The 12943-nt window shown below is 35.5% G+C and overlaps 1 protein-coding gene and 1 long non-coding RNA gene across 3 annotated transcripts in view; one reads left to right on the top strand and one right to left on the bottom strand.

Moving 5' to 3' along the window:
• The window catches only part of LOC135217875 (uncharacterized), a 92672-nt gene extending 84314 nt beyond the window's left edge, over window positions 1-8358 (bottom strand). Inside the window, exon 1 of the long non-coding RNA XR_010315218.1 lies at window positions 8264-8358. This is a non-coding gene — a long non-coding RNA (uncharacterized LOC135217875). The remainder of the gene's footprint in view (window positions 1-8263) is intronic.
• Window positions 1-11665, top strand: part of LOC135217874 (latent-transforming growth factor beta-binding protein 4-like) — a 50346-nt gene extending 38681 nt beyond the window's left edge. For both annotated transcript variants that reach the window (XM_064253896.1, XM_064253895.1), the window contains 3 exons: window positions 8970-9092; window positions 9494-9679; window positions 10122-11665. In XM_064253896.1, the coding sequence (XP_064109966.1) occupies window positions 8970-9092; window positions 9494-9679; window positions 10122-10321 (509 nt within the window). In that variant the 3' untranslated portion in view covers window positions 10322-11665. The remainder of the gene's footprint in view (window positions 1-8969; window positions 9093-9493; window positions 9680-10121) is intronic.
• Window positions 11666-12943: the final 1278 nt, after the last annotated feature.

The following is a 12943-nucleotide window of genomic DNA, read 5'->3' as shown; positions in this document are numbered from 1 at the left end:
TTAGTTTTATAAATTCACTTAATGCATTTTTTAAAAGGCAGCGCTACATCAGCTGCCTGGGCGTCTTCTGTAGCTACATTGTAAATGATATGTGCTGCTTTACTATCATCTGCTAGTCTTAACTTCATATAAAAACTCGTGATCGGTATCACCAGCGGGACTGTTCTCTCTGGGATCGTTAGTAATAACCAGGACCCACTGCGAGTTAGTGGAACTTGGTAATAAGACACGGACAGGCACAGTCTACATGCTCGTATTTTGTCTACAACTAACTTGTCTTTCATAAATGGAAAACCATTTAAAAAGAGCATCGACGTGTCTTTTGTACTGTTTATAGATTCAGCCATTTTCACTGGGGATGTTTTTCACTTCAAATTGTACTTGCAAACTAATGTGTCTTTATTCTTTCAGGAATAAATTTCTTCCAAAAAGTTTGTCGGATCTCGCCTATAGAAAGCTTTGCTTTTCAAAAAAATCTATACTTTATGAATTTTTTCAAAAATATCAAAGACTGCAAGTTTCCGGTTATTGTTGATACAAATAATGATGCACAATAGACTACCCCCCCAGAAAATGAATGTTCATAGGACATCAGACGAACGTACTTTACAAGCTTGCGAACTTTAAGCCCCAAACTTAAAAAGTGCTTGAGATACACCAAAAAAGTACCCGTTTTCGTGTACACTTTTAGGTTTGTGCAAGCCTTAAATATGCTTGAAATAAACCTCAATAAGAGCCTCGAAAGAACTTCAAAAAACCATGGTATAAACCTTCAAAAAGCCCATATAGAACCTTAAATAGGCTTTATAAATGCCTCATAATTACCTATTAACTGCTTTTAACATACATTGTACAATCCTGTACAGAACCTTAAATAGGCTTTATAAATGCCTCATAATTACTTTTTAACTGCTTTATACAAACGTTGTAAGGATATTAAAAAATCCTTATAGAGGCCCTGAAAATGTCTTTACAAGGTTTACATGAACCTTGCAATAGCTTTGAATAATAATTTTCAAGACCATAAAATGAAAGTTCATATACCTTACAATAAATAACTCAGGAGAATGAAAGTTTTAATCTTGCTTATCATTTATTTTGCACTGACATGTTCCAGTGAGGACTAACACTGTACAAGTAAATAGTCAAATAATGTGGCCTCTGTTTTGTATATAAATAACCTACAAATGCACACGATTGATTCTTATCTCAGTAACAACCACCTCATTCCATAAAAAAAATTAGTATAAAAAGTATATATAAAGTATGTATGTACATACATACATACACACATGAGACTTGTGCTAATGGACATGTATTTTTATAAAACACACATACACATAAAATGGTCTGTACCATACTGAAGATTGCAACCACTTCGAATGATACAAATAAAAGATGAGAGATTCAAATATATTACATCCCACCAAGTGCATGAACCATTTGTTTTGGTTTTATTTCTATTTTTCTTTTGGTAACAGATATATGCATGTACAAACACTGAAAATATACATGAAATAAACCTTATAAAATATGCCAATATGTAGTTACATATACAAAATAATTATAATAATAATTTGGACACACACACTTCCATCTCCCTTCCTCTGTGGAGTCATTGATTTCTTCCTCTTAATTTTCACTGAAGGGTAATAGCTGCCAAAACCTGAATGTGATACAGCTCCACCTTTTCAACCAGATGGCATGACACAATTCAGCCATGCCTCAACTCCATAAACAATTCAAGTCGCATCCTGAAAAAGAGTGAATATATGTAGTTTTCCCTCTCTCTCACATTAGGCATTGTGTGTTACTGTAGCCTACAGTGTTTTTTAACTGATTTTGCAAATCTTTAATTCAAGTTAATTGCACCATATTAGTAACAACTGATTAACAAAAAATAATATACACGAATATACCAGCATAATATTGGGTAGGGCTATGAAATTTCACAAGATATAATAAATTAACTGTTCTGGTAACTCACTACTCAGTCCATTATACTGTAATAAGATAATGAACTTGCAGACCCTGAGAAAAATATAAAGCTATATCTCATTCATTTTATCCTGAACCGTGCAATAAGGCAATAGCCCAGGCGAGTTTGTAAGCCAAACACTGATTTGCTGCATCCGTACAATTACAGGTCTGAATTATTAATCTCTTTTTTTGCATTGGTTTTACAAATGCAGTGCTTTATCATATTTCATAAAAATGTAAAGGTAATATTATCACAGCATTGAAACCTACAATGAGTTTAAAAAAAAATTATTTGGGACTAGAACCAATCCCTTTCTCAATATTTACCATGAATATCTGTTCTTCAAACACTAATTGCACTAACATCACCCATTAGTACTTTTCTTTCAATGCTAGAGGTCCTCCAACAAGGAAAGGGTAACTCTAGGGAATACTTCACGCCTTATTTTATTTGCTTTTTTCCATAAAAATAATCCCCTTCCCCCAAAAAAAACTTTTGGGTAATTCTTACTATTAAAGCCACATGAGCTTATAAAAAAAGTAGATGTTAGAATTAAGGAGAATAGTGTATAGAATGCATAGAGTAGACAGTAAGGGAGGAAATCCCTAATAATGAAAATAAAGATGTTTAAAGTGGAGGTTAGGTTAAACAATATAGGTTAGGCTAGTACACAAAATTTAGTTTCCAAATAATGCTTTACAGATGCAAAGGTTAGGTTAAGCATTATACGTTAGGTTAGTGTAAAGAGAGAGAGAGAGAGAGAGAGAAACTACATTTTGTATACTAGCTAGCCTATATCGCTTAACCTAACCTCTGTGTCAATTAAGCATTACTTGGACTGGAGGCAACTTTAAACAAAATTATTTTTGCTATTTGATATTTCCTCACTTAATGACTAGCCTAGTATCTACGCATTCTATACACTATTGGTAACCGTTAAGAATGCAGCTGCCACTGACCATTAATGTAAATTAATACAACCTAACCTAATATTACTTAATCTAACCAACAGATTTATTGTAAATTTACAAAGGTTAGGTTAAATAAGCCAAATACTAAGTTAGACTATAGTTCTAGATAAAGAAATTGAAGAGGATCCCACATTCTTTACCCTTACCCCTTAGGTATTCTCCTTAACTCAGAGTGCTGAAAATAAAAAATTGAGATGTCCTCTGGAAATTCATGATTTCAGAATTATGTCATTTAAAAAGGCAGCTTTTTTTATGTTATTTTAAATATTGTTTGAATAAATTCAAGTGGGGCAGACCCTCCGGTACCTCAAATGTCCTCAAAATTAGGATATTGGAAATTTAAAATTGTCCTCTGGTACCTGAGCTTCCAATTTCTGGTAACTCTGTCTTAACTTTAGGAGTTTACTTTTTTATAAGCTTGCACAGCCTTAATAGCCTAGTAAGAATCACCAAGTTACCAACCTTTTATTTGGTTTATCTATGCAAAAAAAAAAAAAAAAAAAAAAAAACCTTGCTCAGTAAAATAGGAAGTAACTTTATTCTACAACCTCCCAACAAGCTTGAGGGCCTTTTGGGAACCTCTGCGTCAATCAAGCATTACCTACATGGGGGGGGTTTTGCCCCCATACCCCCTTTAAAGGTGGGGGCTTATCCCTGACACCCCTTGACTTAATTACTTAGCCGGGGACGGCCGTAGGACGCCATAAATTAGTTAGGTAGCTAGTACTAGCCTAGTATAGATTTACTTAATTTTTGACTGAAACTTGTCACCTTGTACAGCCTACATTCTCGCCAAGAGAATGGCATAATCTGCTGTCACTTGCCTATGGGCCCTGACTTTCTCAAGTCGTCGTAGTGGTATCTAGTATATCAGCTGGCATGCACTTACATGTAAATATAATTCAGTCACTTTGTCAAACTGATTCCGTTCGTGCGGCCCGCCAATTTGTTTACGCTGCTGCAGAGACATCTGGTGGCGGCATTTGGTGACCATTTCCCACACAATTCAAATTTCTCGATCACACATAATTGCTGTATAATTTTGGGCTTATATAAACATATTTCATTACTTTATATAATGTCGTTTGCTCACCAAATGAGGACGAATGTTTAAAACTACAATTAATAAAGGAAACCTTTTTAAGAAATGGAAAAACCTTTAATTTTCCTCGAAAGGTGAAAATGAGGTTTGTACACGATTTTATATACTATAATACGTATTACGATTTTTGTGCATCACCATATTTCTGCATATGACAGGTCTAACATCAATGAGAAAACGCATAATTTACTGTATATCGAGTTACATTATCATTGACGTCCTAAGTATGTGAAAAAAACGTTTGTTGGAAGTTTGTGAAGCACTCCCCTAAAAAGTGCTTTCATGAGCCTGAGATGAACAGCATATTTGAAGTTCACGAACGTTCGCTTCCGGGGGGGTAATTAGGCTATGCTCACACACTGAAAATAGCCCTATGTACAAATCTCATGTTGCAATATGACAAACTAATCTTACTTCAATCCAAATCAAACCTTAAATATCATAACCCTGGTTAGTTATCACTAACCAACGGAAATGGCTGGCTATAGGCCTTTAGGTACCAGAATTGGTTAGCACATGAAATACATATATACAAATCCTAGCCTACAGAGGCAGGCAAATGTGCATGTTGATTCAAAATTTTTGGCTCCAAACAAAATGCAATTTAATTCATCAACCTAACCTACCATATTTTGTAAAAGTTTGCAAATCACATACCCGGTTCGAAAGACCAACACCGTACGTAGCGAACTGGCAGACCCTGAAGTTTCTGACTCGGATAAAGGCTAACGCATAGATATAGAAGGGAGGGATTGGACAGTCACGGGACTGTCACATACAAGTAGGACGCCATTGCTGTGTTGATTCCCAGATATGGCAGCGACTGCACAGATCAGCAACAACAGAGCCACCTCTGGCATGGTGGCACCCCATGCTGGGCCATCAACTGTGTTCCATACAGAAGCAGGATCACAAAAGAACAGGGGATCACATTTCACAAGATAGACACATGAAATGTAAATGTCTTTGTTGAAACAACCTCAAGTAAACATGTGTTACATCACAAGCAACTACACTCCTGCTTTTTGAGCTACTAAAATAATGAATGTTGTAATAAGATTTTTATGAAAGTCAGTTTAACATTAATTTCATATAGCCAGATAAATTATCATATAAGGTTACTGCTAGTCCATATAACCAAGGCTAAGTCTAACAATTTTCCCTACTACTAGTACTACAATGTACATAGTGTCATGAGGCCTAACCCTAAGCCTGCTGCAGTTTTGTGTGTTAATGAAGTGTTATACTGTTATTTACCACATTATCAATAAGTTCTCAAACCTCTTGTATGCAGAGAACTCTGCTGAATTTGATCTGCCAGAACACTTCAAAGTAATAGGCTATTCTTCAATTTTACCATTATTATTTTTACCCTAAAGAACACTTAAAATTCATACTACATTAATGCTTTAAAAGTAAACTTAACCAACTAGCCAGTCTATCAGGGTTGATCATCAAATATCCAATGGTAACTACCATAGCCTAACCTAAGCTTAACAAAGGTAGCTTAACTTGGCATAACCCTCTGGATTTTTTCTATCTATCCCTCTCCACGGGCTGTGAAATGAAGCCAAAATATTGGTTAGTTATGAAAGTTATAAGTTAATCTTACAGACTAGCCTAACTTAGACTGTACAATGTAAATATGTCAAATTATAAGTCAGCATGACGGTGGCATGTTACATAGCTTTACATATGTACTTCCTGGTAACAACTACACTTGAAGCTGTACAAATAGCTATTATGTCATGGTTCACATACTTTGACTTAGCAAACTACAGATCACGTATATTGCAGCAAGCATTTTCTGCCAAAGTACATTTTCAAACCTCCTGCTACACATGAGCTAAGTTTCTGCAACAGACTTTAAAGTCTAGAAAATGTAAAGAGGCAACAATGTGGCTTACAAAACAGATTGAGTCTAACAAGAAATAACCAGAAGAGGCAAGCCAGAATGTACATCAGTACTGGCAAAGGCAAGATTCATCCAGCTTTGCAAACTACAGTATTACGTAGTTGTATCATTATCAATAATGTCAGATACAGTAAATTTAAAAAACCAATAAAATAATGGTACAGACAATTGAATATTGGCTGTTCAAGGTATCAGGCTATTAAACCTAGGCTATTTTTAGTAATATCATGCCTGCAAATGAAACTTACATGGGATGACAGCATTGGAGATGACAATTATTTTGGCCTAATTGTAAAATTTTACTACCCGTCAGTTTGAACCATGAATAAAGAACGATAATAATTAGATCTGTTTCTAGAGTAAAACTGTAAATTTATGGTGATAAGAAAGGCTATAATGTTGGCAAACCGGTCAACTTCATTGTTAAAGCGTATAAGAACTACAGTAGACAGAATATATTTATTTCCACATCTAGTACACACTGTCCTTGGTAAATGCTGCAAAGACCTTTTACCAATCTTTAAAGACTGCTGAGAAAATTGGCCGTCAATGCAGGCTTATCAAAATGTTGTTGGCAACGTCGCCATATCTGCAAAATTTTATGGCTTAACTGAAGAAGAAACATACCAGCAAAATCAAATATTTTCATTTCTGCATGCAATACTTATTGTATTGCGCAAATGGAGTATTTGAGTCTTGACGAACAGCTGAGAAAGTAAGTTTTAAAGAATACAGGGTTTCCCATGAGTTGCGTCATTGTTTCCTTAACTGACTAAACTGAGTGTAGAATTTAGGCCTAAGGCCAAGCACTGCGACCTATGAGGTCATTCAGCACTGAAACTGAAATTAACAGTAAGAGGTTTGAAAAAGGCAAGGAGGAAAACCTCACAGTCACACTATGAATCAATTTTTAGGAGAGGGGGCGAAAATAAGTTGGAAGAGAATATGAAAGGAGGTACAGTAAAAGTAATTACAGGAGTTGCAGCTAGGAACGATGCAAGGAACCGTAAGTAAAGCCCACATAGCACTACATGAGGTACACTGACGACACTAAGTTCCTATGGAGTCTTTGTTTACATAATAAATCAACTCATTCTTTACATACTAACCAACACAGAGTGATGGCGCCAGGCAGGGGACGTCACAAACTGGATTGGCTATTACAGGATATCCAATTTCTCTCCTCTATCTCTATGGAAGCGCCTCAGTGGCGTAGTTGGTATGGTGCTGGCGTCCCACCTCGGTGGTCGCAGGTTCGATTCTCGGCCATTCCATTGAGGAGTGAGAGATGTGTATTTCTGGTGATAGAAGTTCACTCCCGACGTGGTTCGGAAGTCACGTAAAGCCGTTGGTCCCGTTGATGAATAACTACTGGTTCCATGCAACGTATAAGCACCATACAAACAAACAAAACGATCTATCTCTATGGGCTAACGCTGCCGAGCGTCACTCCCGCCCTAAAGGCCCCCATACACTGAACGATTGTCTGACAGGTCTGTATCGTTCGCAAAAAAACACTGTGTATGGGCTTGTCTGAATGCAAAAGTGGGCGGAGCTTCGTGTCTGAACTATTTCAGCGGGAATCTGTCACGATCAGGTTGCTGGCTTGCGACTTGAGGTCTGCCATACACAGATAGTTCAATGTATAGGTTTGTCTACCGATATATCGCTATCGCGCGCGTCTCTTCTAGAGATGATGCCATGTCTTCTCGAGACTAAATCTTTGTTCAGACTGAAATCGGTGCGGAGATCGTTCATACTGTATGATTAGTGTGTGTGTGGGTCGATAACGACAATCGTTCACAGTCGTTCAGTGTATGGGGGCCTTAAAGCACGACAGCAATCACTACCAAGTGAGGAGTCGGGTCACATCGGCAACAAGATTGCCCCTGATCAAAGTTACCAAGAATGGCAACACTGAAATACCACAACTTACGGTGATGTCATAAAGTCAAGGGCTAACCCAAAGTAGCATAGCCTGGGAATATACCTCTTATTACACTAACTACTTTTGACTGAAGATGAACCCACGGTAGGGTTCGAAAACTTTTAGTTTTATAAAATTTTACTACCGCTACCATCAGTATACTATTGTGGACCTTAAAGGATGCTAACTACTATGATAGGTCCACCGAATTACATTGCAAACCATAAAATCGTGACAAATCTACTATATGAACTCTTAACATTAATAGTAATGAATCATCAAAACATGACAAATATTAATTAAGTATATATGATGTTAACATTCACAAACTAATGTTCTGTACCTAAGTTGAATGAATAATACACACGTTTGAATCCGTTTGAAAATCAACGCTACCGAGAAGAATTCTTGTCTTGTCTTCATGAGCTGAGCCAACCACTGATTACAACCGCCGAACTTACAGTATAACTAGACGAACTGAAACTGACCAGTGCAGCCATGAGCCACCTAACTCAACCGGAAAGGCTTTTTATTTTAACCGTACTACTACTTCCTCCAACCACTCCATTTAGAGCTACTTTGTTAATTTTTTTTTTTTTTTTTTTTTTTAGGTGCAAGTAATTGCTCCCGCGGGTATGTATTTCCTTGGAAATTGACTGTTTCTATGGTATTTTGGTTGTTTATTAGGAATTTACTGTTTTTTTCGGCAGACTGTAAATAACCCCCCAGGGGCTATTACAAAACACTACAAAATACATTTGAACCCCAATCCCTAATGGCTTTAGTATTCGTGGGGACCATTCCATGAAGAAAGTGCGGAGTTGTTACTTAAAAATGTTTTTTTTTTTTTTTTTTTTTTTGTTTTTTTTTTTTTTTTTTTTTTTTTGCTGAATTATATTTGTAATATTGGGAACGTCCCACTTAAGGTTACCTTGTATGATAACAAATCATTTCCTCTTATGGATTAACTTCGTATCCTTTCTTGTTTCTCATCAGAAAAAAAAAATAAAATAAAACTCTAGTTGTCATTTAGCTTTAGTACTACCTTAAGCACATTTTTTCCTTATTTACAGACGTTAATGAATGCCGCATTGGAACCCACAAATGCCACTCACACGCCAGTTGTACCAACACCATCGGCAGCTATATTTGCAAGTGCCCACCCTGGTATACAGGCGATGGATTCAACTGTGACGGTGAGGATATCATTATATTTGAAATAATTATTGATTACTTTTTTTTGGATAGAGAACTGCACTATATATCACAACAGTCGTCTAAGAAATACTTCCTAAAAGATATTCGCAAAAATAAAATTAGTGTCTTAACAGCATTATTATAATAGTTGTTCCAGAAAGGTAAAGTATATTGGTTCTAAATTTCAAATAAATCCGTGAAGGGTAGTTCAGCCTACATTCTCCTAATGAAACAGTTTTATAATTAAACAGCAACAGATGTAATTCAACATTTATTGTATTAAGGACACTATTTCTGCCAATGTCATGAAAGAAAAAATGGCAAGTTACTGAGACGGATTATTCAAGTGACAAGTGGAAAACCTATTAGTAATGGCGCTTGTGTCCTTCAAAATTTGCAGCTCCAGGATGTAATCCACCGGCAAAAGTCATCTTCGGCCTTGGATGCGTTATGCCCGACACCAAGAAGAAAACTTGGGACCTGGCCAAGCAGAGTTGCCGCGACAAAGGAGCCAGGCTCATAGAAGGAATCACGCCCGAAATGTTAATTCCCTTGAAAAAGAACTTCCATGAGGTTCTAGAAGGATGTAAGCACACCCAGTCTTTATTGTTATGCTGTCCAATGCTAATCTATAATCTCTTCAATATTATGCAACCTATTACGGGAAAAGTTGCTTTCTCGTAGCATGTGTCTATTGACTTCATGAGCTATTCCAAAGTGCAATGTTGTAAATCAAACATTACACACTGCATAAGCTTATGTTGATCAAAGAACTAAGTTCATCCTGAAAAATAAATAGCCTACATATTTCCTTGAATACTTTCAGGTTATCTTCAAGACAACTGCTAATCAGCCCGCATTTATCGCAAATTTATTCCAGATAAAAACCATCCGTTGATTTTTAAGTACTCTCTGTTAATATTATTATTATTAAAAAAAAAAAAAAAAAAAAAAAAAGATCCGTGACCAGAACCCTGGCTGGTTTCGACTAATCCAAAGTTTAAACAAATGTTTCTTTAACATAACAGGGCTTGTGTGGATCGGCGTGAAGAATGGCAGATGGCTTACTGGAAAAATCCCAGTGACCCCACGATCCCTTTGGCGCCAAGACGAACCTGACGGGGACAACCAGCAGTGTGGCTGGATCACTCTCTGGCCAGTGACGCCTTACATGGGAGACGCATACTGTTCCAACGCTAGTCCCTCGCTGTGTCAAAGAATCTATTAGGACTATTCTTGACAGGAATCTACACTGGTTTATATTTGATCACACGCGTTGGATATATGTTGCATTTCATATCATTCATTGTATATTTCATTTTACAAATGGTTTTGCATTTTCTCATTGTCACATTTATATTTCTAGTTCTGTAGAATATATTCCTATGTAGGAGGATGATCGTTCTTTTATACTTATCTATTTCTCTGTGTAAGCTTTAATTTAAAGTCACGTTCATTTCTTAATTCTTAGAATACTGCCGGATTCATATAATTATTCTCTTTAAAATCCTGTAAGCTATTATTTCTGCAAAGTGACACTTCTTCAACTTCGATGGTCTTCTTGCCAAGAGCGAGTCAGAAAAAATCACTTCATTTAATAATGCCAAGGACTTGAAGGAAACTCTTTGTAATTTCTATAAAAGATAATTTTCACAAAGGTGAATATTGCTCTCTTATCCTGCAGTATCATTGCACTGTGCACTTAGCTTGATATACCGAACTAGAATTAAAGTTTACATTCACTCTAAGTTCTTGTCAACATCCAACATTTTCTTTTTAATACAATCCTCACTACAACATTCAGGCAATGATTTCATCTTCAATTTAAAAACTTCCTATGCGAAGGGACAGACAAACGGCTCCCTCTGAGGGTGGAAGAGGAGTAGGAATGACAGCAGTGGCATTTACAGGACATTGAAACATTCAGGGCAATTCAAACTCTGGAACACTGAGTTATTATGTGCTTTGTCGTTCGCTTTTCGCAACTTTTAATCCCCACCATCAAAGCATGGTTGAAGAAATATGACTGAAGAATGAAGTAACTTTAGCAAAATGAGCTAAAATAATGTACATCAAAACCATTGCATACATAGTAATGATTCATACTGCTTCATACACAAAGATTCTTTGTACTTTGGGAAAAAAAAAAAAAAAAGCCAACAGATCCCCGGGAAATGTAAAAAGGGACATTAAATGCGCTTGCTAAATTTCTAGGCTTAGTAAAGGTCATCTTCAGAAACTGCCCAAGCTCTCCGAAGAAATGTAGCAGTTATTTGTAAAGTTAAACAATAACCTGAGTAACGAACAAAAATTGAAATACAATCCTTGATGACGTTCGGAAAAATTGAAACTATTTTCATTGAAAGCTAAATTTGTAGTCTTTCCAAGAGTTTCACATCTTATAAAATCAGATCATTCAGCTGGTAGCATGAATATTAGACACATAGGTACACATTAGGCGACTCAAATTTAGTTCTGTAAGTGGTGGCCAAAGATAGATCCTGTTTAGGAATCTCACCTAAGATTTAGGCAAGAAAATTGTTGGTAACTATGCTGATGACAACACCTGTACTATGTAAATCTATGTATATATAATATATATATATATATATATATATTATATATATATATATATATATATATGTGTGTGTGTATAAATTTTATGACAATATTTTCTCTGAATTTTTCGGGAATGTTAAAAGTTGTTTCTTGCCTAACTTATAATGAAAAAAAAACACACACAAGATACCTTAAATGAGGTGTCTTGCATTACGCTTTAAGGTTCATATTCCATGAATGGATGTCAACAAAAATAAATATATAACGTCTCAACGATCCTTTTAATCCAAGGACCTCATTTCCTTGTATTATTATCTATTGTTATAAACGAGTATTTGCCTCCTGCTCTGGAGTTTTAAACTGTGAGCAGTTGGGCCTAGGTGCAATTTTCAGCGACTAACGAAACCAAGTGAGCGTAAAAAACTGATATCGGATAATAAAGTGCTAAGATCTTTACTGCATATCTTGGAAACTGCGCTAACAAGGGAATTTGTTTTATAATGTCAAATATCACCGTCGAGATTACTGTACATCTCAAATCTTAATCAGATTTACTGTCTACGAACCAAAAGCTCTTTAATCAATCTAAAACAAATAACTAAAATTTTCACGAAGAAAAATGTTCTTTTGTCTGAACATACCATCCAACATTTACCCAAAATTTCCCAAAGCACAAAGAAATCCGAAGATCACATGTTCAATATAATATATATATATATATATATATATATATATATATAATATATATATATATATAGATATATATATTTATATATAATATATAATTAGTATATATATATTATTATATATATATAATATATATGTATATATTATATAATATACCCTATATATATATAGATATATATAGAGTATATATATATTATATATTGCGAGGCGAGCTTGTAGGACTAAATAACACTCCTTTAAACAAATTAAACAAACAGGCAACTCCCTTACCTCTCTTTGTTGATTATCCTTTTGTATGAGCTAAAAATGCTAACTCAGCTAATGAATCCTCGTAGATACAAAAATATACTTTTTATTTCCCAAATTAGCTAAAACTTTAAATGGAACAAAATGAATATAAAATGGAGTAAAAAGAATAAATAAACTGTCATTCTCCTCTCCTGAACACTTCCCCTAAATCTCACTGTCTGATTAATTACGCCATTTAAATGGTCAAAGTCTTTAGAGAACCCATTCTCTTATATGATGCCATGAACCCATCTTGTGATGGGTGTCCTCGAGCCTTCTCCAATGTGTGTTCTATACCACGACACAGGTAATCAAA

Source organism: Macrobrachium nipponense, chromosome 9 (assembly GCF_015104395.2).
Source record: "Macrobrachium nipponense isolate FS-2020 chromosome 9, ASM1510439v2, whole genome shotgun sequence".
NCBI classification, from domain to species: domain Eukaryota; kingdom Metazoa; phylum Arthropoda; class Malacostraca; order Decapoda; family Palaemonidae; genus Macrobrachium; species Macrobrachium nipponense.
The sequence above is the reverse complement of the archived record's forward strand: the minus strand, read 5'-3'. Positions and strand labels throughout refer to the sequence as shown.